Raw genomic sequence first — 23,976 nt, 5'->3', positions numbered from 1 at the left:
AACAAAAAAATAAAAGCACCACTAGACTATCGAACTTCTTAACTGTTAAATAAAAAGATGTATAAAAAAAACACAAAAAAATGTGAATAAAAATATCATTCGCGGTGCTTTTTGCAATCTTCTTTCAATATATCTGTGGATTGATTCGGGTATTGATGATGTTTCTGTAAAAACTCTCAGAAGAAGGAGAAGAAATCGCACAATTCGAAATCGATGCCGACGCAATCTTTCAGTATAATAATAATAATAATAAGCAGCTAGATAGTTTCGTTCGAAAGAAAGTGCATCGGAGGAGGAGATCAGAAAAATTATGGATCCGGAGCAGACGTTTATTAGGGTTCAGGAGAGGTTTTCGCAGATCTTAACGCCTAGGATTAGAGGTTTCTTAGAGTATACTTATCTCTTCGTCGCGATCACTTTGTTCTGTGTCCTTGTTGTTATGCACGCCAATTATGTTCAGCAGGTGAAAATTTTGACTCTCTTTCGAGTTTATGTATGTGCAGAACGATTCAAATATCTAGCCGAATTTGGGTATTAAGTATCTTGATTTAGGTTAAATGTGGTTTTACCGGAGAGTTTTAGGTCCTTTATACTGTTGAAGAAGATGATGTATCAGTTTCCATTGGATTTTCTGTGTTTATGTTACTCCATTAATGTGAAAATTCTGGAGCTGAAGCTATATAAGATGTTGGGATGATCCTTAGTTATGATTCTACTGTTTGTATCTGTTGAAATCAAATACGAGTAGCCCTAAAATCCTAATGATATATCCATGAAGATTTTATGTTGGTTTAGTTGTTTTTGATTTTAAGATTTTCGTGTAGCTTTCCTAAGATTTTTTTTCATGCTAGTCTCCCCTAACCTAAGGTTCTCTTATCTGATCTTTATTGTTTCTCTCTAACTTATTTTGTTAATCTTTTTTTCCTTTGGAAGCCTGGTTGTTCAAGCGAGCTGACTGGAGTTGAGTTAACTGAAGCAGAGCTTATGCAAATTAAGGTATGTGGCTGATCCCTTTCGATGCCTAGCTTGTGTAACTAGTGTAAATTTGTAGATTTTCCAGGCCCATGAGCTTGTTTCTCCCTCATTGCAAGACTTGGCTACTCATACTGTTTAAGTCTCTTTCTTGAAATCAATTGACCAGAAATAAATAAATTTCATCCTTGATTGTCTAATTTACTGATTTCTCTGGTATAGATAACAAGTGCAGGGTTGTGGTCACGTAATGATGAAAGTACTGCTGCCGATGTTCCTCAAGTTGTCGCTACAACTGATAGTTTAGAAGTCTCAAAGACTGATCAAGGTGATTTGTTTATGTTTAGGAGTAGGCTGTGGTTAAATTTGATTTGGATAGACTGCATGTAGGAGCGCAATAAATGTGAAGTTTGCAGGGACTGATACTGCCTTTTTTTGCAATCATGCAGAAAGCTCTACCAATGAAGAGAACGCTGACGAGATATTTGTAAAAGTTGATAAGGAAGAACCCCGCAGTAGTTTCTCAGTGTCTGCAAAAGAGACTGTCAAAGCAGTTATTCTTCGCTTTCTCAAAAAGTGTTATAGGCGCATTTCTTTTGTTTTACAGCATACAGCACGGATCCTCAGAGGTTTTCGAAAAATATGGGTGAGTTGTCTTTTAAATGACTTAGAATATGTTACAATGCCTCTTTGTTTCATTTCCTCCCGTTTCTCAAATTCTGACTTAGATAGTGCTTATGGTTGTCATATATAGATAGATGTTGTACCTCCTATGCGAGATTTCTGTTGGATGTTTTTGGTATATCTCTTTCTTTTTTTTTTGTCAAAATGGAATATCTCTTTTAAAGCATGGTTCTTACGCTGCATTCTTTTGATCCGAAATATATGTTACTGAAAAATTGAAGTGGCATGTGACTCAATCGTTAGGGTGTGTAAATTTTTTCAGTAGTTTTTCACTTTATTTTGTTAGGAAAATGGACTTAGCTTTTCAATAATATATATAATTTGGTGCCACAGTACTTAGGTCATCTGATGGGTTACAATCCTGATTATTTGTATTTTTACTAAAACAAATTATTTTGCTCTTCAAATTTAAATGCAGAACATCATCGCCGTACCGTTGAATCTTGATGTACCCAAATTGTTGCATATACTGTATATGGACAAAGTCAACTACTATGCAGGTAAAAGCCACTCTAATTTATATTTACTCTGGTTGTGTTCTTCATCATCTGAATGAACCTATCACTATCAGACTATGTTGACCGTTTTCATCTGAATACATACATTTCCATGTGAAAAGCATTTCTTGTTTTTGATACGCAAGCTACTATATAAAAACTCTGTCATGGGGCCTTAATAAGCTTTCTACAATTTTTCATTTAAGAAGGTTTAGTTATTAGATGAGTAAAATCACACAGGTTTAGCTTTTCGCTCTGCTTTGGGTAGGGAGATGTCTGCATGAACTTCTATGTTTCAATTTGTTTGTTGATTTTTTTTCCAGTTCAATGGCTTGAGGAAAGAACCCAAGAGTTTGAGCCAACATATCTATATACCATGGAAAAGGTAAACATTATGCTCTCTCAAGAATTTAAAGATGACTAGTGGAACATGCTTGAGCATCTTAATAATGAAGATGTGAAAAATGAGGAATTCGTCAGTTGAATTTCTGGTTCGGTCTTATAATTGCTTTGGTTTACTTCCATATAGGGTTACTTTTTGCTGCCTGATGAAGCAAAGTCACGGCATAACATTCGTACTGCAAATGTCAGCATATCGGCACGCCATCCTTGCTTTGGCAACAGGTAATATTCATGTTATTGGCCCTCAGTTTTGAAACAATTAATAGAATTGTAGGGCTGTATCCTAATGATAAGCTTCTTAATATTGGATTACTTTGGCAGGTGGCAGCAACTTCTTATAAACAGAGTTGTAGGATATGATACTATTATAATGAATAGCTTACAGAACTCTGCTGGTCAAGGTAGGTATTAGCTGCTTTTCCTGTTAATAATGTCCACGCAACTACGCAAGTTTCACTACTTGTGGGTCTCATCCTTCGAAGCCTTTGATTCGAAAACAACATGTTTTTCTTTGCTTTTATATGTTGTGAACAAACTATTTCTTTCTGAAAGTTCATGCTATCACTAAACAGAGGTTGTCTATTTATCTCTTACTGTTACTTTAAATTAAGTTATTCTTTAGTAATTCTTGTTGGAGATTAGTGTGCTGCTGTCAATTGGTTCATGCGTGACTATGCAAAATATAAAATAACCAGTGTTGTTGTTGGTTGCCATTACATGATTTTCATCTGTCCTTGTCGACTGCTCATGTCCCCTCAATTGTTTATGTCTATGTGCTGTTGTGAAAGCTGCTTTTTGCATTTTATATGACTGCCAACTTCCTCCATGACAGGTTATCTATACAACTACCAGACAAGAGAATTTTACAATCTTAGTTACTCCCAAGAACTACCTGAAGGTTCTGCGCAATTCGGAGGTTTGTCATGTTCTGTCTCGTGAATACCATATGTTAAAAAAAAGTTCCATTGCATCTCGCATGAGTATGAGTGCTATATCAGACTGGAAGATCTCACCAAGGCTGCTTTATTAGCTCTTGCAAATTTCGTTATCTGTATTCAGTGTAGGCATTTATTGAGTAATATTATTATTCCGGGTGTATGCAGATTACTTGGTGACGAAATGTGGTGTGCTTATGATGTCACTTTTTGTGTTTTTCACAACCACAATGTCTGTGTCATTCACACTGCGAGAGACACAAACTCGCATGTTGAAGTTCACAGGTTTGTCTTTCTTCTATTCCTATAGCTGATGGTTTCTTATAATTGCTTCTCAACAATCATCTTTGTTTCGATATCAATTTGTTGCAGTGCAGCTTCAACACCATGCCCAGCATCGGTTACCAACATTTCAATTGATCTTCGTTCACGTGATTGAATCGCTTGTCTTTGTCCCGGTATGCATACACATACTCGTTCGAATATTTCAGAGGATTCCTTGCCCAACATAATATAACTATTTGAAATTGCAGATTATGATTGGGATTCTGTTCTTCCTGTTTGAGTTTTACGACGATCAGCTATTGGCTTTCATGGTTCTAGTTCTCGTCTGGCTATGCGAATTATTCACCCTGATAAGGTTTTGGTCTCCTCTTTTGCCTCAGTCACCTGTATTTCCACTGTCAAGCTCTCCCGTTCGTGATGATCTCGCTGCCATTTTTGAAGTTTATTTTTACCTGTTCAATGGAATAGTAGTAATAAAGTATTTTCCTTGCAGTGTCAGGACACCAATATCGATGAAGTTCTTCCCGCGTTTCTTCTTACTATACTTCTTGGTGTTCCATATATATTTCTTCTCATATGCATATGGTAAGAACTTGGGTTTAACCTTTATATTTGTCTCATTTAAGCACTGAAAAATGCAGACGTGTTCACTTACTGCGCAACTCTCAACAGGCTTTTCTTATCTCGCCCTAATGACAACCGCTGCATTCATGCAACACTTGATTCTATACTTCTGGAACCGTTTTGAGGTAAGCATGTGATTCCAACAACTCGAATATTGGCCAGATCCAGAGAAGATAAGCTTCAATTAAAAGTTTATATCTCACAAAATCACAGGTACCAGCACTTCAGAGATTCCTCCAAAGCCGACAGTCACACCTTCAGCAACACCCAGACTTCCACATCACTTCCTCAACAATCCTCGCGTCAACTCTTCACATCACAAGGCTGAACAGAACGACAAGAAACCGAGCTCCATCTGGTCCAAACAACACAAACACCACAAACCCAAACACTGAAGCAAGATCTCCAACAGGGGACGGAGGAGTCGAGAATCCAACGCAACATCAAGGGCATCAAGAAGAGAATGCAGCAAACACCAACCCCGCAGCAGAGCCTAACCCACAACAAGCAGGCGCGATGAGCTCGTTCAGCTCAATGCTACTCTGGATATTAGGCGGTGCTTCGTCAGAAGGACTAAACTCGTTTCTTTCGATGTTCAGAGATGTGAGAGATGAAGATGAAGCTCAAGTGTTTGCAGATACTACTACTACTTCGACTCAAAACCCTCATCATGATCCTCTTTTAGTTGACTAAAGTGTATTCCTTTGTTTGCTGTATATTTGTTTTTTTTTTGTTCTTATTTGCTTGTATAGTCCACTCTGGCCAGAGACAAACTTTTGGGAATATTAAACAAAAATTGGTAAAAAACGGGAAAAGAACAAACAAAAATTAGGTAAAGCAATGTATATGACATTGATTATTGGATATTGTTATATCTCTTTAAAAATACACTCACTTTGCCTTGGCTTTTAATGTTTTTGTTTAATCGAAAAAATATGAATTTACAACGTATAAGTAGTTATTAATTATTTGCAAATAAATAATTTCACAAGAGTGTTTTTTTTTTTTTTTTTTTGTAATTTTATTGCCTTCTCAGGAGTTGTACGGACATGGCGATGATGAGGATAGATTGCGTTAGCCACATCACCACCAATACTGCTCTGCTTCCTTGCTGTCTCCACGACGCAAAAGTTCTTCGCCGCCGCTCGCTTAGTCTCCGAAACAGTGGTTTCCGAGAACGGAAGTTTCAGCTCCGATGCGTCTCTGCTTCTTCCGATTCGTTGCAGTTCGATTTCTCACCGCCTCCGATTGATCACGATCTCCATGTAAGCAGCTTCGAATTACAATTGCTTAGAGTAGAAAAGTGTTACGAGTCGTAGCTCTATGTAACAGTTATTGGAATTTATTGTTAGAAGAGCTTTCGAGAAATTAGCGAACAATTTTTGAATTTTTTGATTGTGTTATATGTTTCTTTGAATTGGATGTTTCAAGTAGTAATCATATGCTAATGCATTGATTTGTGGAATTTGTGAAGGATACAATTAGTGTTGCTGGAGGGAAAGTTTCAGAAGACGGTGTTGTTGAGAGTTTTGATAACGACGATGAGGCTTTAGATGCATTTGATAATGGAGTTGTGGTATATTTTACTTAACTTTGGAGCTCTTTGGCTGTTTGCGCATTGTTATTATTATTTTGATCAAAAACTTGATTTATGTAGGTTGTAGACCTCTCACATTTTGGGAGAATACGAGGTATATCCTTATTTATCTCTTGTCTTATCAATACTTTCTCGATATGGAGCTGGTTCGGTTTGATTCTGCCTATGGTACTACCTAATGTTTTGTTGTTTTAACTATTTGCTACATCTTCTGCCATCAAGTTAGTGGAGATGACCGCGCTCATTTCCTTCACAACCAAACTACTGCGGATTTTGAAAGCCTTAATGAAGGACAGGTTAGTGTTTTTTTGGGGATATTTGCATTTGAGTGTAAATTGTTGTTTCTGTGGTTGGTAATTACTTGTGGATCTATTTGGCGTTTTTGAAGGGATGTGACACTGTATTCGTTACCCCAACAGCTCGAACGATAGATATTGCACATGCCTGGATCATGGTAATCATACGCATTCCTTGTGTTCACTTTAAGTGGCTCATATATATTTCATATGCAACTTCTCTGTTAAACCGACTCTTGGTTTCTTGTCAGAAAAATGCAATACTGCTGACGGTTTCTCCAACAACATGCCAAAGCATAATTGAGATGATGAACAAGTATGTCAAAACGTTTCATCCTTGCTCACATACAATATTTTGCTGGTTTCTTTGAAAATCAGGCTTCGTTGGAGAACCTTGACATCATTTATTTCTCATTTTCCTCTTCTCAGGTACATTTTTTTTGCTGACAAGGTAGAGATCAAGGACATTACCAAGCAAACTTGCTTATTTGCTTTAGCAGGACCCAAAAGCAACCAAGTAAGATAATTCTTCTAGCAGACTGAAAAATCCTTGTAAAATGTTCTCTGTTAGCCTTTATAGTAGTTCGAATACATTTTTTTTTTTATGCTGCTGTAAAAACTTGAAACAGATCATGTCTAAACTGAACCTGGGAGATCTTATTGGGCAGCCATATGGGCAGCATCAGCATTATAGTGTAAGCCTTTTTTTTTAATATCGAAACAGATCATGTGAAGCGACATGAAGTAACAAGCTCCTTTCTTTGTCAGTTTGATGGAATGCCAATAACAGTTGCGGTTGGAAGTCTTATTTCAGATGAAGGCTTTACCATGTTAATGTCACCAGGGGGTGCTGTTTCTGTCTGGAAGACCCTTTTAGCTGAAGGTGCCATTCCAATGGGTTCTGTAGCCTGGGAGAAACTTAGAATCACTCAAGGTTAGTAAATAATTCACGATTTGGTTTGGCACCGATGATCATCTATCACCTGATAACCTACAAAATCTAATTTCATGAGTTTGTGGCCTCTAGTCCTACTAAAGGCATGATCGATATTTACCTTATATAGGCAAGAAACTCATAACTTATAAGTATGCTCTCAGATCTTTCTCTTGGCATTAGCGAAATCAGAATTTTTAGATATTGATTTAGTGAATAAAATAATATGTTTCTCAGGCCAATAGCATTGATGTTTTGCAGGAAGACCAGCACCGGAGAGAGAACTTAGCAAGGAATTTAATGTTTTGGAGGCGGGTCTATGGAACTCGATATCTCTGAACAAAGGTATTTGAGAAGCTTTTGTTCAGTGAACTAAAACGATACAAGAAACGCCTTGACTAAAAAATCTTCAAACATCTCAGGATGTTATAAGGGACAGGAGACTATAGCAAGACTCATAACATATGATGGAATCAAACAAAGGTTATGTGGACTTAATCTCTCTGCACCAGCGGAACCCGGCAGCACCATCACAGTCGATGGGAAAAAGGTTTTGAGCGTTTGTGTGCATACCTTGGTAGATCAAAAACAAAGAAGAAAAGCCAAATTTTATTTTGCTATTCCTTAACCAGTTTATGAACGTTATTTTCAGGTCGGGAAACTAACAAGCTACACTACGGGAAGAAACGGGTCTGGCCATTTTGGGTTAGGCTACATCAAGAAACAAGCAGCTTCAATTGGAAACACAGTGACTGTAGGTGAAGATATCTCTGGGATAGTTTCTGAAGTTCCTTATCTAGCGCGGCAACATTCTCCATCAGCCAACTCGAGTTCTTGAGTAGAAGAAAATACGCTATGATGCAAGGAAACTACACAAGGACAACACACTGGTACCGAAAACAAAACTTGTTTCCGCATTTATTTCGAGATATAGTATATTATATTCGGAAAATAGAAACATTATTAATGGTACATAGGAAGATAGAACAAGAGTTTGGGGTCGTAAATAGACCTTTTATTAGAGGCAAATCATACTAGGACAATCGCAGAGACGCTTGTTGTGACGTTTAGGAGTGCAATCACAGTAGACAGGGCTGAGCCTTACACTTGGATTCCATGTCCATAATAAGTCATTTAGACATTTTTGTCCTCCATCGTCTGAGCATGAACCTCTGAACACTTGTTGTTTTGACGGGCACCACTCCCTTTTCTCCCCAGCAGCTTCACCTAATTCATCAAGCGAAACGAAGAATTAAGACGACGCTGTTTTGAGTTAACTGAGCAAAACTGTAATCTCAGTAGACGAATGATAGAAGAAGACCTTGTGAAAGGTGGATTGGAAGAAGGGAGAATAAGACAGAGGAAGCCAAGAAGATTGCAGCCAACTTCTTCATATGTCTTTCTGTAAGTTTAATTTCTTCTCTTTGTTTTCTATATATTGTCATTGTTATGATTATGTGATTGTCCCCAAACAAGCACTAACATTTAAAATATTGACAATATACATTGGACTGTGCATAATTTGTTTCCTGGAGTTTTTCCGTTTTGGGTAGTCCTATAAATATTAAGACTAAAAAACGGAATCCGTAGCTAATGATTTGTTGTTTTTATTCCATAAACTTGTAGAATTAAGATATTTTTATCTTATTATTGAAATTACAGAGAGAAAATTCGAAACTTGATCTCTCTAAAACAAGGTTGGACCACCACAAATTATAATGTTATTCTTTGCATATATTATTGTTTAATGTTTCAATGATTACAGTGGCTCATTTTTTCTACACATGTTAGTTAAGTTAACTATATCTACCCCTTTTTGTTCAATGTCTTACTTTTGTCTACATTCTCTTACATGATTAATCAACAAACATAATTATGAATCTATAAGTGGAAGTGTAAGTCTCATTGGACCACGTTCTGAATAATACAAAAGCGGAATGCACTGAGCTAATAAAGTGGTCTTGGCAGAGGCTCTAGGTCGCTTTCAACTGCGTAGTGTTTTTGTCTTGACCCATAAAAAAAAGGTTGTCGGGCTTAATATGATGAAGTCGGTAAGAATCTTTTTTGGTGGATGCATTCGTCATTCTATTCTATACGTTATTTCATTTAACACGTTTGCATTGTTACCAATAAGTGATTTAAGCCTTCGAACCATTGAGAAGTCTGAGGTGCAAGTATACATCTTTGGGGTTTTCAATGGAAAGTGAAATTTATTACGGATACATCATACATAGAAAAATGATTCAAAACAACAGTTTAGGGTCTTGAATAGACGTTTTCTAGGGGCATATCATGTTAGGACAACTACAAAGAATATTGTTGTTAGGTTTAGGAGTGCAATTGCAGGTGACTGGGCTGAGCCTTACACTTGGATACCATGTACTTAATAAGTTATTTAGACATTGTTGTGCTCCATCGTTTCCGCACGAACCACCGAACACTTGTTTCTTTGACGGACACCACGGCCTTATCTGTGCACCTAATTCATCAACAGCAACAACAAAACAAAAATAATTGAAGCCTAACTGGTTTAGGTTCGATGAGAAAAATAGTAATCTCAGTAGAATTATAAGGAACCTTGCGCAAGGTGGCTTGAGAGAAGGGATAATAAGACACAAGTAGCCAAGAAGATTGCAGCTAACTTCATATCTTCTTTTTTTCGTTCTTCCTTTGCTTCTATGTTTTTATGACTTGTGTGATTTTCTTCAAGAAAGAAATTATTTCTTACATATATATACACAGGGAAGATCCAACATCATAGAGGCCTACTGGAATTTCATTTAAATGTGCCCTTTTAATTAATATATCAATATTCTATTCTACTATTGATTTCCTATTTATTAAGAAAAATCAAAATTAAACCATGTAAATCGAAAAAAATGGAGAAAAATTGAATCTGCTACTAAATAAAGAATGATATTTTTTTCTTTACAAACTTAGCTTAGATATGTAAATTCCTTAAATATCATGGGGCATTTGATAGAAACAAAAATTAGAGTAAGTTATTGATAGAAAATTAGAAATTGTTTTCACATATACTCATTCAAATTTTATGTTCTACCAATTGATTTTCATTTTAAAATCTTTCATTTATTTGGTCAAACGTACAAATTTTTCATATCTTCACATTATAATGAAAACATATTATTTTCATTTAATAAAATATTTAACCAAAATATAATTAAACAATACCAAAAATTAAATGTGATAATGTAGATGAAAAGCTATAATAATAAATATTACTAGTTCTTATTATTTATTGGATTTTAAAATTAACATTTGTAAAATCTAAATCTGTTTTCTATTAAACTAAATAAATATTACTAATTTTGGTAAAAACTAAATCTAAATACATGTACTAGTACTTGTTCTTAGTAAATGAAAAAATATGTATGGAAAGACTCTTTAATATTTTTTCAACGAAACATATAAAAACAAAACAAAAAAAGAACCCAACATAGAAAAAATTTGATCATAACCGAGAAATAAAATTTAGTGATTTGAGCTAATCTTGTAACTATATAATTACTCATGTTCAAACTCATACAATACAAGTTGGGTGGGTGCATGAGAGAAGAAAAAAAAAATATTTCTAAATTATGCCAATAAGTTAAACCGAACCGATGTATATTTCATTGTTGGTTGACAGTTGACAAACACTTATAAGTCGTCGTTTTTTTTACTACAACATATAGTCTAATGGTTTGTGATAATATTGTATCACCACTCAAACTATAAAACATATAATATATGGACAAAAATCATATAATTTTTATTTTATTGTTTGATAATAAGATGTGAATATATTGTTCTTATCAAATATATCAACCATCATCATTATTATTATTACTATTATTATTAATATATTAGAATTATGACAACAATCAATGTTAATAATCTCTAAACATACTAGAAGATTTAACTAGGGACATGGCAAAAAACGACAATAACAGAGACGTTTATTCTGGGGCTGAGAAGTGCAAGTGCAATCGGTTGGACCAAGATCTCCAATATTGTCCCATGTGTTTCTCAAGTCGTTGAAGCATTGTGTGTAATCAGTTCTATTGCATGAACCATCAAATACTTGTTTTCTGGTTGGACACCACGGCCTCTTCTCGGCAACAGTTGGACTTGGGAGAAGAGAGAATAAGACACAAGAAACCAAGAAAATTGCAGCTAATTTCATTTTTCGTTGCAAGTGTTTTTTTGTGACTTGTGAGTATATGCAAATAAGCACTAATATTATATATATAATGGCTACACGTATATGATATAAACAATGCATGTTTGATCTTACATTAAATATTGAGACTAACTTTTGTTGAATATTCATTTTCAACAATAATTACCCATAAACAATTGCCACAAATTGACTAACAGTTTTTGAAAGATATACTATGCATTTATTATACAGAGAGGCGGATGCTTGGGCTGACATAATCTTAGCTTATTGGGCCGGGCCTAGTAAGAATCTTAAATCTCTCGGTCTAGAAGCGATATGACTGATTGAGGTACCGCAGACAGATTGACGTCTGGAACTCTGGATTCTTCGCTTCCAGTATCAAGTTGACTCATGTCACCTAAATAAATGTACCATGTTGACGAGAAGAAGCAAAAACAAAAAAAAACAAAAAAACAAAAGCGATTTGTTTTAGTAAAGTTTATTTTTTAAAAATTATTAATTGGACTATTATCTTGTAACGTTTCAGAGCTCTTGTCTTGTAAATTTCTAGGGCATTATTCTCTTGCAGATTTCTTCTCCTTCCAGCCTTAAGCGATGGTATAATTCTATTTTCCTGAGTTTTCTTCATGATTATATATCATCTTTGTACGGATTCCATTCCTATGGATTTTATCTCCGAGTTTAAGATAATTAAGTTACATGCATGCGATAATAAGTTACAAATTTCGTAAATACCATCATCTACTATCTTTCAAAGACTTGTCATATTAAAAATCTTGACTTTTGATTAGGAATTTAGGTTGATCGTTATTAGAAGTTTTTGTTTTTGGCTTTTAATTTGAAGGCAGAGGAGATAGTTTGAGTTGGTTTGACTGATTAGTTATGGTTTAAAATTGTAATGGTGCTTTCATCAATTTCTGTTTCTGTGGCATGAGTTTGAAATAGAGAAATAGGCCTGCAGAATGTGTTGTTTATACAGTTTGGTTGGTTACCCATTATCTTCATATATAATTTTGGCACATTTGATCAATGTTTTAAGCTTAAGTAGACATTTTCTATGCAGTTTGTTCGATGCCATGAACTTTAGTTTAGGGGGAATATTATACTAAGCCATTTGTCTTGGTATTTGATTGAAGTTATGCTCGAATTTTCGGATATTCACTCATTCGTGGTATAACACAAATATGAATGACGGTAGCTAATATTGTAGTATATACAGAAAGAGATAGATTTAGTGTTTACTGACTCATGTTCAATTACTATGAGCTCTCAAGTTTGCTATCTTAAGACTTTTCGCTCAATTCGTGTGTCCTGATTAAGGACATCTTTAGATTGTTGATTTGCAATATCTCTTCATCTTTATACTTTCTTTGTGTTTCATACAGGAATTACCCCCAAAAGTGAAAAACATATTGCTTTTGGATTCTGAAGGAAAGCGTGTAGCGGTTAAGTACTACTCAGATGACTGGCCAACAAATACAGCAAAGGAAGTCTTTGAAAAAGCCGTGTTCACAAAGACTCAGAAAACAAGTGCTCGGACTGAAGGTAGATTTCGCCCTGAATCGAATCATGTTTTAAAACACTCAGTGTTGTACTGCTGACTATCTTTTCGAGTCGGCGTAGTCAATCTCAATCATAATTACAGTTACTATTTTTTTTTATATGCAGTGGAAGTAACGGAACTAGAAAACAACATTATTGTATACAAGTTTGCACAAGATCTCCATTTCTTTGTTACAGGCGGTAACGAGGAAAATGAGCTTATCTTAGCTAGTGTGCTTCAGGGACTCTTCGATGCAGTGACCCTTCTCCTTAGGTTTGTCTAACCATAGCTTCAGATTTTGTTATATTGTATTTCTATATTTCCGACCTTAGCTTCCTCTCTTCTGAACCCAAATTACAGAGGCAATGTTGATAAGAGAGAGGCACTGGACAACCTCGATCTCATCTTTCTATGCTTCGATGAAATTATCGACGGCGGGTATAAATTTTTCTTCGTTTAGAGATTTCCTAGGACCATTACATAAATGAACTGTTTCATATATAGTCTAACAATACTATCTTATGTATCTCAGTATTGTTCTAGAGACAGAAGCAACTGTGATCGCAGGAAAAGTAGGGATCGAAAGCACTGATGCACCTCTATCCGAGCAGGTACGGTAGTGTTTTGAAAATATGATCCATCTTTTTCTTGATACAAAACCTTGAAAAAGTTACATTAGTTAGTCGGACCTGTCAAGTAACACCATAACTAATGAACTTGTTACATTTCTCTGCGGTTTCTTTTTTCTTTCAGACGATAAGTCAGGCACTCGCCACAGCAAGAGATTTGACAAGGTCACTTCTGAAATGATATGCGTGTTGCTGTTCGATCTGTTATATCATATCGGTTATTGTTCTTGTCGTCGTCGTCGTCTCAATATATAATGAAAACATATGTGCGTTTTGTCTCTTGTGGTTGCGTGATTCGGAAAATAGAAGTTACATTTGGACTTTAAGATAGTTACATCTCTCAAGGCCTGATGGCCAAGCCAAACCATTCTCTGGTGGTTTCTTCACTCTTTTTCACAAAGAGTTTGACTAAATGTATCTTTCGTCTACACAATAATTTGAGTAGTTCTACACATGATGTAAGACATTAATAATTTGACTTGGTTAGACCCAAGACGATTCAATAAGGTAATAGAAATGAGGTAGTTAAAGTTCAAGCTATAGTTTATTCTAGACAACATAGTTTGTTTCGTAGAACCAAAATATATAAAGATATGGTGATAAACAAATTCAACATCTACCTGTTAGAGATGCTCATAAGCAATTTAAAAGGTAGAACGCATTATTGCAATCTGCCAAATTGGTTAAGGTCAACTGAGATGCTGCTATTGGTTTATCAAATCTAAATTAAATGTCATTAATGTTTTCTGTTTCCCCCTGTCCAAGAAAATTAGTTAGGGGCAACATTTTACCTTTAAGAAAAGAAGAAAAAAAAAATATATATAGTAATAAATTACATGAAAATGTCGACATTAGTTTGGCGTGTGGCTACAATATTCTGAGAAATGTATCTTCAATGGCAAGACTCTTAAAGTCTAAAACCTTGTTGGCCAACTGCAAACTCTCCTCACGATGTCGTCATTACTTGTATCTTTTCTCCAACTTGGTGTTTTGTCTGAACACACCATCCCAATCGTGCTTTCATTTTCTCATATTTAATCGAAGGTTTATGTTTTTTTGGGGTTTGCGAGAGAACTCTACGCAATTCTCATCGCTTTCATGATCCCAAGACAATCATCTTAGACACCCAATGTTCTTCATCGATGTTCGTATTCAAATCCAATCCACCCTTTTGTGTTAATTTGTATCTGTTTTTGTGACGAGACTGATAATGGGTTTTTGTAAATTTAGGCTCTTTGGGAATTGATTCCTCTATACTTGTTCGGATCAGATAAAGACTCTCTCTCAGGTATTTCATCGAACACCTTATCAACTTTATTTTTTTTTTCTTCATTTGGATTCAAAGATTCATACTTTTTGTTCAAAGTCTCTGCCTTTTCGATTTGATTTGAGTATGGCTCCTCTGGGTTCAGTCGCTAATGTGATTTTTGATCAACCCGTTTTGGATTTGCTCTGTAAAAACAGCAACAACAGAGTCCATTTTGCAGATAGTTCCTGAGACAATGGCTTCTAACGTACTTTGCAATGCTAGCGAGTCAGACCTTTGTCGTGATGATTCCGCTGCGTTTCTACTTAAACTAGTAGCCATTGCTTCGATTCTATTAGCTGGAGCTGCGGGTGTAGCTACTCCACTCGTTGGCAGGAACCATCGCTTCCTTCAAACTGATGGTAACCTCTTTGTGACTGCTAAAGCCTTTGCAGCTGGTGTGATCCTCGCCACGGGTTTTGTTCATATGTTGGCTGGTGGCACTGAAGCGTTGAGCAACCCTTGCTTACCGGAGTTCCCTTGGTCTAAGTTTCCTTTCCCTGGGTTCTTTGCAATGGTTGCTGCGTTGATCACTCTGTTTGTGGATTTTATGGGGACACAGTACTATGAACGGAAGCAAGAGAGGGAAGCTAGTGAGTCGTCTGTTGAACAGCCTGGCCGTGAACAATCACCTGGTATTGTTGTTCCTGTGGTTGAGGAAGGAATGGATGATGAGAAAGTGTTTGGAGAAGAAGATAGTGGCGGGATTCACATTGTTGGTATTCATGCTCATGCTGCTCACCATACTCATAGTCACACTCAGGGTCATGGTTCTTGTGACGGACACCGTAAAATCAACATTGGTCATGGCCACGGACACGGACACGGACATGGACACGGACACGGACATGGAGGTTTGGAGCTTGGAAGTGGAGCAAGGCATGTTGTTGTTTCTCAGGTACAAACCTCTGTTACACTTTTTTCCTGATTCTTATAGAGTTTTAAATACACTATGTGTGGGCAAGAAGTATATCCAAAAGTTGTGTTTATTAGTCTCACCTTACTAATACTGTTAGGTTCTGGAGCTTGGTATTGTGTCACACTCGATCATCATTGGTCTATCCCTTGGAGTATCTCAGTCACCTTGCACAATCCGGCCTCTAATCGCAGCACTATCCTTCCACCAATTCTTTGAAGGATTTGCACTCGGTGGATGCATCTCCCAAGCACAATTCAGGAACAAATCAGCAACCATAATGGCTTGCTTTTTCGCCCTCACAACACCGATAGGGATCGGTATTGGAACCGCAGTGGCGTCCTCATTCAATTCTCACAGCGTTGCAGCATTGCTGACTGAAGGTATTTTGGACTCGCTCTCTGCTGGGATTCTTGTGTACATGGCCTTAGTGGATCTCATTGCTGCTGATTTCTTGAGTACTAAAATGAGCTGCAACTTTAGGCTTCAAATTGTATCTTATATGATGTTGTTCCTTGGAGCTGGACTCATGTCTTCTCTTGCAATTTGGGCTTGATTAGACTGTAAGATTCCATAGCTTCTATTCTATAGCTACAAACAATATGTATAGTTCTTTCTAGAGTATATCAATCTAAGATTTGACAATTGCTCACACACAACTCTGGTTTTTACTTGATTCTTTGATGATTGTTGTCGTTGAGGTCAAAACAAGAACCACAAACTCATAGGTTACATAGACTTCAAGCAATTGTATACAGCAAAAAAAGTTTTAGTCTTTACTAAGATTCATATCTGAATACTCTTCATGAACAAAAGCAATATTTCCAATGGTTAAAGATGATGATTCATAAGAGTGTTGAAGAAATTTGCAGTTCCATAGTTTAAAATGTCATCCATTGATGTGTTTCCAAAAGGTGGGCGAAACCAGGAACAATTACAAACAGATAACAATAGGTTTTAGTGACAACAAACTCAACCCAAAATGTAAAATTTTATGAAGACAGAGAGATCTTTAAACCATCAAAAGCAGCTAAGCTTAAACCATGTCGTCTTCTTTGTGGGTTTCAATGGTAACATCAGAAGTAGGGTACGCCACACAAGTGAGAACAAACCCTTCAGCCATCTGGTCATCATCAAGGAAACTCTGGTCAGACTGGTCAACAGATCCAGACGTAACTTTACCAGCACAGCTCGAACAAGAACCAGCACGGCAAGAGTAAGGCAAGTCGATTCCAGCTTCCTCAGCGGCATCAAGAACGTAGACGTCGTCGTCACACTCAACAACTTGCTCACCTTCAGGGGTTATGAACTTGACCTTGTATGTAGCCATGGCTGTGACACGTCCACCACGGGCAGTGCCTGATTTGAGACCAAAGAGGGATTGTGTGTTGGCTAATGGAAGGGAACGAAGGCTGATGGGAGCTGTGGAACGACGGATGAATGAAGTTCCGACGATGGCGCTTGAGAGAGCAGTAGAAGCCATTTTCCTTTTTGTGTGTTTTGGAAGATAAAGTTGAGATCTTTTTGAGGTTATGGCTTGTGGAAATGGCGTGGAGAGTTGTGAATGAAGAAGAGAAAGCTTAAAAGGTGAGATTTTTCCAGTGATAATCCTATCTGCCACGTGGCGTTCATTGTGTGGATTGTTGGATTATCATCATTTTTGGTGGTGATTTTGTTTCTGCTTTTGGTGTGTGTGATTGTGTTTGGCACACTTTGAAAACACTATCTTGTTGTGGTGAGTATTACGTGGTCTTACTTGGAACAGCTCACGCACTGTTCCGACCTTGTTTGTATCGCTAAAATAATTCCTTATTTGTTCCATTAAAATATCAATCGTAAAAGATGTGGACTAGTTGTTGCACACAAAAAAAAAAGAAGTGTGGACTAGTTTGTAACAACATACTGTATCTAGGGCGGTTTCGAAACCGAGTTAACCTAAACCGAATCTTCGAACCAGTTTTATATTGTCGTTTAGAAAATCATATATATTTTAACGTCTAAAATTCTTCAGTCAGATTTTTTGAAATAGAAAGCTAATTACTAAAATGCTTGCTCCACGCATAATGTTGATTGAACGTAGTTTAGATGGAATATACACCAAACCAACGAGCCAATATGACATTGGCTGGGATGCATTGCACAAAATACTTATAGTCCACTCTAATCATGCTTCTAGTGGCATTGTAGTACATTAGGTGAGATTCACATGAGTATTTGTGAGAAGAAGAGGATAAATTCAAACTTTTGAATTTTGATACCAACAAAAAAAAAAAAAAAACTGAAAATTTTAATTGGGTGAAAAGGGTAGGTAAGATCTCCTAAGAAAACGCATCCATCTATCTAGATAACACACATGATATATCATCAGCAAAAGCTAGATATAACAAAGAATTGCAAGATTATATGGCAGTCCCATTACTCTCTGCTACATGTAGCAAATTAACTAACAAACAAGTAATCACACCATCATTCACTGCCAACTGATCGTTATCAAAACCAAACCCATGATGACATATAAGTTTTGTAACGATGTAAGTGCACTTGCGCATTAAACAAATTGCCACAAGCAAGATCTGGACTTGGCCACTTAAATTAACGAAACTTATAAACCATATTATAACCTAATCTGTATGGTGCCACGAACACAAGAAACCTACAAAACACAGTTTGCTTGTTTGCTAGTTTGCTAGTTTGCTAGTTTGCTAGTTTGCTACAGTTTCGTTTCTTAACATATCGTTTCGTAGATTATATATAATACACTACTTGTGCATTCGCTTTAGCTTGAATTCATCAATTGGGCCTTAACATCAGAAAGCCCATTAGTAGAATCTTCTTAATCGTAAACATCTAGCCCGTCATATGTTAGGTGATTTGTATCATTCTAACGTTAGCAAATTTGTTGCTTTTTTTTGGTAAAAATGTGAACGATGCAAATTTGTTGCTTTTCGAGCTAATATGTTCAAGTAGTCTGCACCTCATTTTAACAAAACTAACAAATTTTACAAACTTAAGATTTACGTCTAGCTATATTCTATTTATCCCAGCGACATTGGGAAAGTATGAACCAACCATTGTAGCTCAGTACCACCAACAAGTCAGTGTTTAGGTACGTTTTATCTCATCTTATTTTAAGACGTTGTTGTTCCAAATCGAATGTTTCCAGAAAAGGTAAAACAGTCATGTTCTTTAGAATCGTTATTTTCTAACTTTTGACCGTTATTGCAATTAGTTTATTCTTAAATATAAAACCTTGTTTTGCGGTAACTGAATATTTTCGGGTAAAAAGAAAACCTAAATAATCTCGTTGTTCTGATATTTTGACCTAAAAAATCGAAAACTAATCTCCAAAATCTTGCAAAGAAAGTAGAACTTTTATTTTCATCACATCTTAATAATATCTATAATAATGGTTTACTGTGATTGGAATCGAAATCCCCTATATATTAAAAAAGAAGCATTCATAAAGAAAAGTTGACGTGTTGTCGCCAGAGAGCTTTATGTCAAATTTATTACTTGTCGTTAATATTATATAATATTACTTAAAACTGCCATTTCAATTCAATATATTTATGTACACAATATTTTGTTCCTATAAATTTTAAAATTAGTAAATATTATTCAAATATTAATAAATATTATTTCCTACATGTTTTCGAAATTATTTTCAAAACCTATGTATTATAATATAATAAAAAATTATAACATGAGATGTAAAAATATATATTTAAATCATATTTTCAAAAATATAAATAATATTATTTCTTATTGTTTAAAAATTTTTGACAAAAAAAAATTGAAATAAATTTTGAATAATAGATATTGGAAAATCTTTAAAAAACAATTTAACGGCCTCTTAAATTTATTTTAAACTACAAAATATTTAAAACTATGCAAATCCTAATTTTCAGTTTTCCATATAGAAAATTTCTAATATATAAGAATAACGTATATTAAAGATTCCTTAATTTCAAAATTAACATATTAAAAATATAAAATCTTATATTTATTTTAATATTATTTCTTAAAAATTTCAAGGAACGGGTTTTTATAGATAAAGAAATATTATATCTTTTATGGAGTATGGCTACTGGGACGGGTTTGACCCGCTTAAGAATTTAGGTCATTTGTTTCGAGAAGTTTTAATTTTTTTGATGGTTTTGATCCGTTTTATAATTTACAAGTTTTATACAATTCTGATTAATCACTAATTCGGTAAACGTTAGATTCGAGTATGTTGTTTTGTGAATCTTAATTTTATATTGAAACCTTTATTATTTAAAAATTCACAAACTGAATGAAACCAAACTAATATAAGTTTGAACCGTAAATAATTTAACAAATAATTATATATGTAAATGTAATTCTATGTGTACATAATATATTACAAATTTTATAGTAAACATAGTTTTTGAAATCAAGCAGGGACGTACGTGTGGATCCGTACTTAGTAAAGTCTTATTGACTATTAGACTCTCGGTTGTAAAGAATTTTATATGAGTGATGTGATATGGACGTTTCAACTGAATCGAAACTATCCAAACTAAAACCAATCGGACCTAAACAGATAAATTGTTATCCAAAAATTTATATCATATTTCACTAAAATAAGTTATTTATGTAAAACAAATTTTATTTTTTAACTTTAGAAGATCCAATATATAAACTCACGTTGCTATTTTCTCAAATATAAAAGAAGTTTCCATAAACTTTTTTTTTTTCAACTATAAGTTGATTGGTGATGATCTTTTTTTCTTTTAATGTTTTGTTAATTGGATTTTCTAAAGTTATTATTTTTTTTTAAGTTTTATAATGTGAATAATACAAGTTTTTTCTTTTTCAAGCCAGAAGTAAAAAACCAAACCGGAAGAAGACCAATCCGAGGCGACATAAATCAAATATTGAGATATCTTTGAATTTTTTAAAACCAACTTAATCGAATAAAAAGGGATATGCACATCACTAAAATGATAGAGTTTTCTATTTGTTCTATGAACACAATTCTTTAAGATTTGGTACAAGTAGTTTTCGTATTCTTTTTGGTTCGTTTTAGCAATAAATAATTAAAAAAAAAAGTGAGAGAGAGAGAGGAAAAAGAAGTATAAACGCAATTCTAAAGACTTATGAACTCTAAAAATAAATCCTTTTCACATATAGCGACGTCTCAGTCAGCAAAGGAAACATTGAACTTTAATTTAATAATAATATTAAATTATTAATATACCTCTTTAATTATTAAAATAAAACAAAAAAAAAGGCCATCGTGACTTCGTGAGAGGAAGCCAGCAAGTCACGATGGATTCATCATCATCATCACCATCATCATCATCATCAATCATCAATCATCAATCATCATTGTATATCGTAATCATATCTTCTTCTCTTCCAAAAATCAAGAATCTTCTTCACGGATAAGAAGGAAAAAAATAACACCTTACTATATTATTATTTCGCTTTTGCTTTTTTCGCATCTCTCTATCATTCCCATTCCCATTCTCTGTTTTTTTTTTTTACTTTGTTTCTTTTAAGTAAATCGCGAAAAAATATCTGAAATCGCATCTTCTTTTTTTGGTCTGGGTTTGTTGTGTTGTGTTGTGTTGTGTTGTGGAGTAAATTAGGGTTTTTTTTTTTTGAAAAAAATGGACAAGTACGAGCTTGTTAAAGACATCGGTGCTGGTAATTTTGGAGTGGCTAGGCTCATGAGAGTCAAAAACTCTAAAGACCTCGTTGCTATGAAGTACATCGAGCGTGGCCCTAAGGTTAAATTCCCCATATACTTGTTTGTTGTCTTGTTGGATCAAAGATTTTGAGTGTTTTGAATTTTGTGTGTTTTAATTGGGGTGAATTTGATATATAGATTGATGAGAACGTGGCGAGAGAGATTATTAATCATAGATCACTTCGTCATCCTAATATCATCCGCTTTAAGGAGGTTAGTTACTGTCTGTGCCTCTATAGCCTATATAAGCTGCTCTCTTCATGGTATGTGGCACTGTTTTTAAATTAAAGTTTTTTTTTTTTTATAATGTTTTCAGGTGGTTTTGACACCAACGCATATCGCCATTGCTATGGAATATGCTGCTGGGGGTGAGCTATTTGAGCGTATTTGTACCGCTGGAAGGTTCAGTGAGGATGAGGTGACCGCTCTTGCTTCTCTTTGTCATAGTGGGTTGGTGTACTCAGTTGATCAATTTCTAGATTGGCCTTAGATTGATTGATTGATTGATTGAGAGTAAAGGAAAATAGGATAACATGTATAATAGGAAACAAAAGGATTTATGTTGGAATCAGATTATGATAGTTTTTGTTGTGTGCATCTTTGTTGTTTTTACAGGCAAGATACTTTTTCCAGCAGCTTATATCGGGAGTTAGCTATTGCCACGCTATGGTAACGGGAATGGAAATGGCTTATGGCTTACGCAGTTTTTTTATCTTTTAACTTCAGAGATAGATATACAGAATCTTCTGCGGTATCCACTTGCTGTACTCATATTGTTTCCTTTATTGGCACAGCAAATATGCCACAGAGATTTGAAGCTTGAAAATACCCTCTTGGATGGAAGTCCTGCTCCACGTCTTAAGATCTGTGATTTTGGTTACTCCAAGGTCTGTCGCATCACGCACTTGATTTCTTTATTTCTTTTGTCGTAATAAGATCCTTTTTGTTTGTTCTCTTTCCCTCTGTTTGCGAGGAACCTTGTCACTTTCCTGTGAGCTGTTTTCTTCTTCTTTTGTAGTCCTCGCTGTTGCACTCTAGGCCCAAATCAACTGTTGGAACTCCTGCATATATTGCTCCTGAGGTTCTTTCTCGCAGAGAGTATGATGGCAAGGTAATCTTTTTGGTTTTCAAGTATTGGCATATCTAGTGTAGTCATGTATCTCTGTCAACTTCTGCTCATGCATAATACTTTGATACATCAAGAAAGCTCAGATAAGCCCCAACTTAGAAGAAATCTGCTGTGGCCTTGGTAGATTTGGGTAGTCATTTACTAAGGGATTTAGAATGATCTGCCTTTTTTAATTATCCATGACCAGATGTGTTTATCATCTAATCTGTTTGCCATCCCTTGCTTGCATTTTCTGACTCTTGTGTGTATTTGGTCAATGATAATTGTAAGCTTTGTAACCCTGAGCCATTTATTCATATTAAAGAACTGCACGGCTTTTTTCGAAATGGAAAGTATCCCAAATGTTACAGAAGCAAAGATTATAAAATTGTTATGATCTTATTTGATTGGATTTGGAAGCATCTTCATGGAAATCATCAATGGTTTGTACTTATATTTTTTTCTTTCACTCAGATGGCTGATGTATGGTCTTGTGGTGTGACTCTTTATGTGATGCTGGTGGGAGCATACCCATTTGAAGACCAACAGGATCCCAAAAACTTCAAAAAAACGATACAAGTAGGTTTCTTTGCTTTTGACTCTTTGCTTAAAGAAATGACACGACCCACTAATTGTTGAGCCACATTGTTACAGAGAATAATGGCTGTCCAGTACAAGATCCCGGACTATGTCCATATCTCACAAGATTGCAAGCATCTCCTCTCCCGAATATTTGTCGCCAACTCAATCAAGGTATATATCACTCTCTCAAAAAGCTTATTTCATCCTGTGTGAGATAATTTCTTGTATAGTAACTTATCGTTTTTTCTGCAGAGGATTACTATAGCTGAAATCAAGAAACATCCATGGTTCCTAAAGAACCTGCCAAGGGAACTTACAGAGACAGCACAAGCTGCATACTTTAGGAAAGAAAACCCGACATTCTCTCTCCAGAGTATCGAAGAGATTATGAAGATTGTTGAAGAGGCGAAAACTCCTGCTCCAGTTTCTCGATCCATAGGAGCATTTGGGTGGAGAGGAGTAGATCATGCTGAGGGCAAAGAGGAAGATGCAGAGGAAGAAGTTGAGGAAGTAGAAGAAGAAGACGAAGACGAAGAAGATGAGTATGATAAGACGGTGAAGCAAGTGCATGCTAGCATGGGAGAAGTCCGAGTCAGTTAAACACAACAAAAAAAGAAAACAAAAAAGAGATTGGTAGATTGGTTTTCTTTTCAAGAAAAGTTTCTAAACCCCCAAAAAGAAACGGTGTTCGTCGTTCTGTCGAATCTGTCTCTTGCAAAGTTATCTATTATATTTCAGATTTCTCATAAACCTGAATCCCTCTAACC

At 35.4% G+C, this 23,976-nt stretch overlaps 9 protein-coding genes across 11 annotated transcripts; 5 read left to right on the top strand and 4 right to left on the bottom strand.

The window, feature by feature from the left end:
• The first annotated feature begins 40 nt into the window (after positions 1–40).
• LOC104703691 (membralin-like protein At1g60995) lies at positions 41–5,285 on the top strand. 2 transcript variants are annotated; one of them, XM_010419748.3, is made up of 15 exons: positions 41–463; positions 934–996; positions 1,195–1,300; positions 1,422–1,618; positions 2,075–2,156; positions 2,477–2,538; positions 2,683–2,777; positions 2,877–2,956; positions 3,388–3,471; positions 3,659–3,775; positions 3,863–3,948; positions 4,024–4,130; positions 4,269–4,360; positions 4,448–4,524; positions 4,613–5,285. In XM_010419748.3, exons 1-15 carry the CDS (start codon positions 311–313, stop codon positions 5,090–5,092), a joined length of 1,881 nt encoding a protein of 626 aa, XP_010418050.1. In that variant the 5' UTR covers positions 41–310; the 3' UTR covers positions 5,093–5,285. The 2 variants fall into 2 exon arrangements, 1 of the variants encoding a protein (XP_010418050.1); XR_015562661.1 differs by having other exon boundaries at positions 48–463; positions 3,868–3,948.
• Positions 5,271–8,747, top strand: LOC104703690 (putative transferase At1g60990, chloroplastic). Of its 2 annotated transcripts, none has more exons than XM_010419746.3 (13): positions 5,271–5,664; positions 5,874–5,975; positions 6,057–6,090; positions 6,219–6,292; positions 6,385–6,450; positions 6,544–6,608; positions 6,722–6,809; positions 6,922–6,987; positions 7,061–7,226; positions 7,488–7,571; positions 7,649–7,776; positions 7,879–8,116; positions 8,445–8,747. In XM_010419746.3, exons 1-12 carry the CDS (start codon positions 5,449–5,451, stop codon positions 8,062–8,064), a joined length of 1,275 nt encoding a protein of 424 aa, XP_010418048.1. In that variant the 5' UTR covers positions 5,271–5,448; the 3' UTR covers positions 8,065–8,116; positions 8,445–8,747. The 2 variants fall into 2 exon arrangements, with proteins under 2 accessions (XP_010418048.1, XP_010418049.1); XM_010419747.3 differs by having other exon boundaries at positions 5,298–5,664; positions 8,448–8,747.
• On the bottom strand, positions 8,118–8,678 carry LOC104703689 (defensin-like protein 249). Its single transcript, XM_010419744.3, has 2 exons — positions 8,548–8,678; positions 8,118–8,453 (listed from the first exon to the last, which is right to left on the bottom strand). The coding sequence occupies exons 1-2, from the start codon at positions 8,669–8,671 to the stop codon at positions 8,245–8,247; spliced, it is 333 nt and encodes a 110-aa protein (XP_010418046.2). The 5' UTR covers positions 8,672–8,678; the 3' UTR covers positions 8,118–8,244.
• Positions 8,748–9,416: 669 nt separating the features above from the next.
• LOC104703688 (defensin-like protein 245) lies at positions 9,417–9,959 on the bottom strand. Its single transcript, XM_010419743.3, has 2 exons — positions 9,804–9,959; positions 9,417–9,705 (listed from the first exon to the last, which is right to left on the bottom strand). Exons 1-2 carry the CDS (start codon positions 9,871–9,873, stop codon positions 9,506–9,508), a joined length of 270 nt encoding a protein of 89 aa, XP_010418045.1. The 5' UTR covers positions 9,874–9,959; the 3' UTR covers positions 9,417–9,505.
• Positions 9,960–10,975: 1,016 nt separating this feature from the next.
• Positions 10,976–11,465, bottom strand: LOC109125608 (defensin-like protein 250). Its single transcript, XM_019227568.2, has one exon. The coding sequence runs from the start codon at positions 11,410–11,412 to the stop codon at positions 11,149–11,151; it is 264 nt and encodes an 87-aa protein (XP_019083113.1). The 5' UTR covers positions 11,413–11,465; the 3' UTR covers positions 10,976–11,148.
• Positions 11,466–11,785: 320 nt separating this feature from the next.
• Positions 11,786–14,117, top strand: LOC104703687 (coatomer subunit zeta-1-like). The gene is made up of 6 exons (XM_010419742.3): positions 11,786–12,006; positions 12,795–12,954; positions 13,078–13,225; positions 13,313–13,390; positions 13,485–13,563; positions 13,706–14,117. Exons 1-6 carry the CDS (start codon positions 12,004–12,006, stop codon positions 13,760–13,762), a joined length of 525 nt encoding a protein of 174 aa, XP_010418044.1. The 5' UTR covers positions 11,786–12,003; the 3' UTR covers positions 13,763–14,117.
• Positions 14,118–14,425: 308 nt separating this feature from the next.
• On the top strand, positions 14,426–16,457 carry LOC104703684 (fe(2+) transport protein 3, chloroplastic). The gene is made up of 4 exons (XM_010419740.3): positions 14,426–14,725; positions 14,812–14,869; positions 15,046–15,785; positions 15,904–16,457. The coding sequence occupies exons 1-4, from the start codon at positions 14,711–14,713 to the stop codon at positions 16,357–16,359; spliced, it is 1,269 nt and encodes a 422-aa protein (XP_010418042.1). The 5' UTR covers positions 14,426–14,710; the 3' UTR covers positions 16,360–16,457.
• Positions 16,458–16,680: 223 nt separating this feature from the next.
• Positions 16,681–17,569, bottom strand: LOC104703685 (ferredoxin, leaf L-A). Its single transcript, XM_010419741.3, has one exon. The coding sequence runs from the start codon at positions 17,284–17,286 to the stop codon at positions 16,840–16,842; it is 447 nt and encodes a 148-aa protein (XP_010418043.1). The 5' UTR covers positions 17,287–17,569; the 3' UTR covers positions 16,681–16,839.
• A 3,364-nt stretch (positions 17,570–20,933) lies between these two features.
• Positions 20,934–23,959, top strand: LOC104703683 (serine/threonine-protein kinase SRK2B). Its single transcript, XM_010419739.3, has 9 exons — positions 20,934–21,559; positions 21,658–21,732; positions 21,836–21,937; positions 22,135–22,188; positions 22,314–22,406; positions 22,538–22,630; positions 23,102–23,206; positions 23,282–23,380; positions 23,462–23,959. The coding sequence occupies exons 1-9, from the start codon at positions 21,440–21,442 to the stop codon at positions 23,807–23,809; spliced, it is 1,089 nt and encodes a 362-aa protein (XP_010418041.2). The 5' UTR covers positions 20,934–21,439; the 3' UTR covers positions 23,810–23,959.
• The last annotated feature ends 17 nt before the right edge of the window (positions 23,960–23,976 follow it).

This window comes from Camelina sativa, chromosome 7 (assembly GCF_030686135.1).
Source record: "Camelina sativa cultivar CO46 ecotype springtype chromosome 7, ASM3068613v1".
In the NCBI taxonomy this organism is placed as follows: Eukaryota; Viridiplantae; Streptophyta; class Magnoliopsida; order Brassicales; family Brassicaceae; genus Camelina; species Camelina sativa.
The sequence above is the reverse complement of the archived record's forward strand: the minus strand, read 5'-3'. Positions and strand labels throughout refer to the sequence as shown.

Bases quoted from the DNA above. Each gene is read 5' to 3' on its own strand.
- LOC104703691 (XM_010419748.3), top strand. From the start codon at position 311: ATGGATCCGGAGCAGACGTTTATTAGGGTTCAGGAGAGGTTTTCGCAG. The intron at 2,778-2,876 runs GTAATATTCATG...TTACTTTGGCAG, and splicing joins CATCCTTGCTTTGGCAACAG to GTGGCAGCAACTTCTTATAA. The intron at 4,361-4,447 runs GTAAGAACTTGG...AACTCTCAACAG, and splicing joins TTTCTTCTCATATGCATATG to GCTTTTCTTATCTCGCCCTA.
- LOC104703690 (XM_010419746.3), top strand. From the start codon at position 5,449: ATGGCGATGATGAGGATAGATTGCGTTAGCCACATCACCACCAATACT. The intron at 6,451-6,543 runs GTAATCATACGC...GTTTCTTGTCAG, and splicing joins TTGCACATGCCTGGATCATG to AAAAATGCAATACTGCTGAC. The intron at 7,572-7,648 runs GTATTTGAGAAG...CAAACATCTCAG, and splicing joins CTCGATATCTCTGAACAAAG to GATGTTATAAGGGACAGGAG.
- LOC104703689 (XM_010419744.3), bottom strand. From the start codon at position 8,671: ATGACAATATATAGAAAACAAAGAGAAGAAATTAAACTTACAGAAAGA. The intron at 8,454-8,547 runs GTCTTCTTCTAT...TTGATGAATTAG, and splicing joins TCCAATCCACCTTTCACAAG to GTGAAGCTGCTGGGGAGAAA.
- LOC104703688 (XM_010419743.3), bottom strand. From the start codon at position 9,873: ATGAAGTTAGCTGCAATCTTCTTGGCTACTTGTGTCTTATTATCCCTT. The intron at 9,706-9,803 runs GTTCCTTATAAT...TTGATGAATTAG, and splicing joins CTCAAGCCACCTTGCGCAAG to GTGCACAGATAAGGCCGTGG.
- LOC109125608 (XM_019227568.2), bottom strand. From the start codon at position 11,412: ATGAAATTAGCTGCAATTTTCTTGGTTTCTTGTGTCTTATTCTCTCTT.
- LOC104703687 (XM_010419742.3), top strand. The intron at 13,226-13,312 runs GTTTGTCTAACC...CCCAAATTACAG, and splicing joins GCAGTGACCCTTCTCCTTAG to AGGCAATGTTGATAAGAGAG. The intron at 13,564-13,705 runs GTACGGTAGTGT...TTTTTCTTTCAG, and splicing joins ATGCACCTCTATCCGAGCAG to ACGATAAGTCAGGCACTCGC.
- LOC104703684 (XM_010419740.3), top strand. The intron at 14,870-15,045 runs GTATTTCATCGA...CTGTAAAAACAG, and splicing joins AGATAAAGACTCTCTCTCAG to CAACAACAGAGTCCATTTTG. The intron at 15,786-15,903 runs GTACAAACCTCT...TAATACTGTTAG, and splicing joins GGCATGTTGTTGTTTCTCAG to GTTCTGGAGCTTGGTATTGT.
- LOC104703685 (XM_010419741.3), bottom strand. From the start codon at position 17,286: ATGGCTTCTACTGCTCTCTCAAGCGCCATCGTCGGAACTTCATTCATC.
- LOC104703683 (XM_010419739.3), top strand. From the start codon at position 21,440: ATGGACAAGTACGAGCTTGTTAAAGACATCGGTGCTGGTAATTTTGGA. The intron at 21,560-21,657 runs GTTAAATTCCCC...TTTGATATATAG, and splicing joins ACATCGAGCGTGGCCCTAAG to ATTGATGAGAACGTGGCGAG. The intron at 21,938-22,134 runs GTGACCGCTCTT...TTGTTTTTACAG, and splicing joins GAAGGTTCAGTGAGGATGAG to GCAAGATACTTTTTCCAGCA.